Source organism: Haliotis cracherodii, unplaced genomic scaffold, assembly GCF_022045235.1.
Source record: "Haliotis cracherodii isolate W230 unplaced genomic scaffold, xgHalCrac1.p SCAF_3, whole genome shotgun sequence".
Taxonomy (NCBI): Eukaryota; Metazoa; Mollusca; class Gastropoda; order Lepetellida; family Haliotidae; genus Haliotis; species Haliotis cracherodii.
Window position 1 is genome coordinate 56,390,220 of NW_027266286.1, and position 6,000 is coordinate 56,396,219.

Below are 6,000 nucleotides of genomic sequence, written 5' to 3' on the forward strand. Positions count from 1 at the left end.
GCAATATTCCAGCAATATCACGGCGGGGGACACCAGAAATGGGCTTCACACATTGTACCCATGTCGGGAATCGAACCCTGGTCTTCGGCGTGACGATCGAACGCTTTAACCACTAGGCTACCCGACCGCCCCCTATTGAGGTGGAAGTTGCTGTAGAACTGTAACGGTGGACTTTGTAATCAGTGGTAATAATAGGAATAGAGATGTTGGAAAAAGTCGTCGTCTTAGCCCCTGTATCTACAGTGATGAAGGAAACATGCAAATTGTTTTGAGCAAAAATTAAGAGTTGTCTCCCTTTTCCAGACGCGTGTCCTACAGGTACGTGAGCAAGCGCCGGAAGACCCTCGAGTGTCGAGACTGGAACCAGTACTGTGTCCCATGGTCCTCGGAGTACGAGCAGACATGCTGCAACCCCCGCAGGCTGGTCTGTAGATGCAACCTCTGGATGCAGAACTGCAGATGCGTGTCGAGAGCATGGGGGAAGTGACGTCACTCACTGGGATCTTAATTTCAACCAATCAGCTCAAAGATTGTCAATCTCGTGTGGGCTGTCACGTGACTTCCTGTCGTCTGCGAAGGTGGTGGAGAAGGCGTTCAAGAAACAGACCAATGTCAGTTATTTTGTATGTTTAATATGTACGGTTACTGTGAATACCGACTGTGTTCCAACAGTTTCTATCGTCTTTGTTCGTTGTGCTCCTTCTGTAAATATTAACAACTATATGGCATTAAATTTGTTTTACACGCAGCTATATGTTTGAGTCTTATGTAAAGATGTAACGCCACTTTAAACAGTATTCCAGTTATATCGCGGCGTGTCAGCTTAATGTGGGAGGAAAGCCTGAAGTGATGCAGGTCTCCGACGTTTACCACTTCGGTGAAACCCACGAGCACGGGTATGGTGCTGACAAACCTAGAAACATAATCGGGGCGAACCGGGATTCGAACCCACAATCATAGGTTTCTGGCGTGCCCAAGGGACGCAACTCTGCACAGCGAATCGCGGCGCCTTAGACGACTGGGCCACCCGTGCCCCCTAGTTGAAAGGAAATATAGCGTATTCATGTACTCATTCGGGTCAAATTCTGACACAAGCTTAAGGCATCGCCAAGTACATGGGATTGCTTAATTGTTAACCGATTCATAAAAAAACATTGACACCCTTACCCATAGTCTCCTTAGGCTGAGTATGCAGTGTAACTGCTTTGGGGGAACTAAAATTGCAGATAAAGTGAGAGTGAGTGAGATGGGTTTAACGAAGCTTTTAACTGTATTTCGTTACATCAGGTTGCGTAAACTTAACCTGGGAGGAAAGTCCGAAGTAGTACAGGTCGCTGACACATACAATGATCCTTTCCCGCAGCTTGGTGGAAGCTGGTACCGGATTCATTATAGTTGTTCACCTATTTAGCTTTGGATGTTGCCAGTATAAAGATGCATGGAGACTGAAGGAAAACACGGTTTAGAATATATGTCCCCCTTTTCACTCTCTGTACAAACTACTGTTACATCACTCGGCTTACATAAATCCCATACGTGGGTCAACTCTTTACAAGGATAAACTATTCGAACTGAATTATCTCGTTATAGTGACTATAAGTTAGTTTTTCAAAAATTCTGAGAATACGGACAGAAACCAAAATTTAAAAAAGGACACGTTGAGAAGACTCCACCATTGGAAGAAGGACACTTTGATAGAAACCAAACCCCACCATTGGAAGAAGGATTCGTTGATAGAAACCAAACATCACCATTGGAAGAAGGACACTTTGATAGAAACCAAACCCCACCATTGGAAGAAGGATTCGTTGATAGAAACCAAACACCCCCATTCGAAGAAGGACACGTTGATAGAAACCAAACACCCCCATTGGAAGAAGGACACGTTGATAGAAACCAAACACCCCCATTGATAGGACACGTTGAGAGAAAATCAAACACCACCATTGGCATTTGGACTCGTTGATACCCACGTGGGCCTACAGGCTACGCTACCGCCCCGTCAAGATATTAAGGATCATTAACTGGACCTGGCTGCATCAAACTTTAATGATCTATTAACGTGTCATTAACCCTCAATCAACTAATGTGGACTAAATTCCGTTGTATGAAAGTTTAACGCCGTCGTGATGTTAGTGGAGTGACATTAATGTAATGAATGTTCAACAAACATATGACTGTAAATATAAAGTTTGAACGCATAGGAACACATTAATGATGGGCTAACGAAAGTTTTATATAACCGATTATAATGATGTCATTATCAGATGATACATAAAGATTTGAATGCATCATTAAGGTTTGATGTATCGTTAGGGTTTGATGTATCATTAGGGTTTCATGTCATTAGAACAATACACAGAGTGTTGCAATAGACGGCTGGGGCAGTCAAAGTAATCGGTCCTTACAAATATGTTTTAAAAATCCTATCATGTTCTGATACCCTTTTATCATACCTCCATGTCAGAATGATGAGATCTGATTGGTCCACGTGATCATTTCTGAGAGGCAGAATAAATCCCTTATACCCCGCTTCAAAGCAAAACGCCCCCGCTTTTTCCGAGTCAACGGAAGTCACGTGACATAGCACAAGTTAACCTCAGCTCAGTGGAAAAAGCCGTTTTCTATTAATTTTGAATTTGTGTGAATTCTTTTACAATGGCACATTAAAACATGTCGGTAAGATTAATTCGTTCTAGTAGGATCACTCGGGGTACATGGGGTTTAATGCGTCCCTCGCCTCCGGCTGGTGGCATTAAACCTCACTCTGGACGCATAAACCCCTGTGCCCCTCATGGTCTATCTGCAACTTATAATATCCCACCACGGTAAAGTCATTCATTTCGTGGGAAACTTTCCACTGTCGTGATTAGTTCATATCTGGATTATCAGGTATACGTCAAGTTGATATTCGGTCAATAACAACAGCTGGGGTCGCAGTCATCGTGCCGTACAACTATCAGGCTGAAGTATTTCATTCACTGAATCTTTGGTTGGACGATTATTAATCGAAATAAATGATGGAATAATTACTCTGTTTGAAAGGAAATGTAATGTAATGATAACATGTCTAGACAACAATAGCATGGTTTCAAATCAAGCGGTGGTTTAACCTCATTGAGAATGTCGATACATGACGTGTAATGAATGACCAAGTTTAGCGCTCATGGCCATATACATTATACCACTTAACTGGTAATTGAACGTCGAATCTGACATTGATTAATATCAACCACTCTCCAGGATTGTGTATATTATACCGACGTTTAATGCCAAAATCTCCATGCATGAGTTCCTTGTGTTATATGAATGGCGGCGTTTTGTCCGGTAAATGGTAAATGCATCAACATTCGTTTGGAAAACACTCTAATTGACGTCGTTTGTATCGAACCGGGATGGTATATGTGTTGAGGTCAAGTGTAAGAAGGAAATATATGTATGTTTACCAGTAATTCCGTGTTATTGCACTTATATAGCGACGTGCATGCCTCTCTCTCTCTCTCTCTCTCTCTCTCTCTCTCTCTCTCTCTCTCTCTCTCTCTCTCTCTCTCTCTCTCTGCGTGTGTGTGTGTGTGTGCGCGCACGCCAAGGGCCGGAAGTCAACGTGTGATGTAATGTCAAGACAACCATATTCGGTTGGTGCATTGAAACCAAACTCCCACATCAACAGCACGGCGAGTTGTAAGATGGAAGCCAATTAGTGAAAGAACCGTACGCAATCGACGTCCAGCGATACGCCCACTTCTGATTCCACGTCACACGGCGCGGTCGGGTAGCCTAGTGGTTAAAGCGTTCGCTCGTCACGCCGAAGACCCGGATTCGATTGCCCACACGTGTGAAGCCCATTCCTGGTGTCACCCGCCGTGATAATGCTGGAATATTGCTAAAAGCGGCGTAAAACCATAGACAACAAATCATGGGAGAACACAACTAACCATTGTTAATGCGCCATTTGAATGGCGTATGCTACCAGAACGACATCATCTGAGATCATATTCTACCCTTTGTGCAAATACAGGGACGTAACGTCACGTTGCAGCAGGATAATGCCCGCCCACACGTTGCACGTGTAGTAACAGACTTTCTTTGGACAAGTCTCTTGTTACCTTTCGCTCTACGTCGTATCCGCGCTGGGAAGTGAAATGGCGAACGCTTTAACTACTGTTGTGTCCGGTAACAAGGGAAAAAATTCATTCGTTTCTGGGTTCGTTTGTTGGAGTTAACACATTGATAACCCGGTGCTGTTTCAAGCAGACATCCGTGAAGCTATGTTAATGTTTGACATGTCAGAGGACTTGCTTCTCAGATAGTCGATGGATATTTGTTCCTTACGAAAAAGCCATGCTGGCGAAACATGAAACGTTACAAGATCATTGAGCTGCAAGTTTATGTATGTAGGCAACTGCTTCGGAGAAAGAACCGTCTCTGTAGTTTGAATAGTTGATGGTATATTTATTGCTTATAACATATGGCCTCCCACGCATACACACGCCACTCTCCAACCCCATCGATGTTTAACTGCAACTCTCTAGATCGATTATTTTTCTTACGTACACAGTTGCAGGGGGATTAGTATCCGACAGACATTGGCTTCTCGCCAGCTGAATATTAAAACCGAACTTAAAGGTACATGATCAGGTATCAGTTCATCAAACTTCAAATCTCAGTCTAGATTTACTGTTCTCAGTAACATTTATAATTTACCAGTTACTAAAGGTCAAATTCGTTTGTTTAAATCATACATGTATATTGCACTTCAACTGTAAAGAAGGGAATTCAGGTTATACAAACGTTTGCTGTCTTTCTGTGATGGAAATGTCAAATGTCGTCAAATGGACAAGCGTCAGCATCAGGTATCATGGTTAGTGGAGCACGTGTATTTAGTGAAAACATGTCTTTTTAGTCGCAGTTGTTTGTCATTGGGTTGTTGATTGTTGCTGGGAAAACATGAGTGTTTAAGACGGGTATCCTGAGAATTTCAGCAAATAAAGACAATGGTCTCCATGTATAACTTGTGACGCTAGTAGATAGAGCGTCTGCGGAAAGTGGGTGGTTGGGGGTTCGATCTGCACTCGTCATATGATGCTTGTTGTTACTCTTGCCTCTCGCTCGTCATTAAGGGGCTAAAAGAATGATTAAAGGAAAATAGCTCGGAGTCAGACACGCACGCACGCACACACGCACGCACGCACGCAGGCACACACACACACACACGGGTGCTTACAATGTCTGACCGCTGCAATACCCAGCATTCAGCCCATTGGGAGGCTTGGAAGTAAGTGTTTAAGGTTCATGTCATTTCTGGGTTCAAAATTACCGAGATTTTTCATTATATTATCTTCTGGTTGTGGGCCTGGTATTTTGCAAAACAGGTTTTTGGGGAAAAGGCTAACTGTCTTACATAACATGAATTAAAAAAAGAGTCGCGTTATACACACACACACACACACACACACACACACACACACACACACACACACACACACACACACACCTCCTGACATGCAAATATCTTCCAAAAAATTCAAATTGTATTGCTGTCTTAACTGATGTAAAGTAACATTGGTCACATCACGTGTTCCTTGTTGATTAGTGTCGTAAACAGCCCCTACATGACGACGGCCCGTAAACTTCCGGGTCTCCACCAGGCCATCTTGTGACAGATATTTAAGTACGACAAGCAGACGTAGCTAGGGGCAAATTCTCTCAAAATTCCAGAAGTGAACATTACTTGGAATTAGGACTAACGTATAGAAAATGAAAAGTATGTCGCACCACCACGCACATTACGACAATCTCACGAGATCAAACGTGCTCCTGTAATGCCTTAGGCTCTTCACAGCGATGTCTCCTTCAGTGCAACGAAAAGGTTGTGTCGTCATGTGCTGTGAATCATATAAGGTGATGTGAGGTGAAATGGGGTTTAACGTCGCGTCCGATTCATTGCATTTATATATGTATAGCGACGTGCATGCACGTGTGTGTGTGTGTGTGTGTGTG

The 6,000-nt window shown here is 43.2% G+C and overlaps 1 protein-coding gene across 1 annotated transcript in view; it reads left to right on the forward strand.

The window, feature by feature from the left end:
- The window catches only part of LOC139474974 (uncharacterized), a 44,086-nt gene extending 43,347 nt beyond the window's left edge, over nucleotides 1–739 (forward strand). Inside the window, exon 4 of the mRNA XM_071258176.1 lies at nucleotides 304–739. Coding sequence (XP_071114277.1) covers nucleotides 304–487 — 184 coding nt within the window. The 3' untranslated portion in view covers nucleotides 488–739. The remainder of the gene's footprint in view (nucleotides 1–303) is intronic.
- The last annotated feature ends 5,261 nt before the right edge of the window (nucleotides 740–6,000 follow it).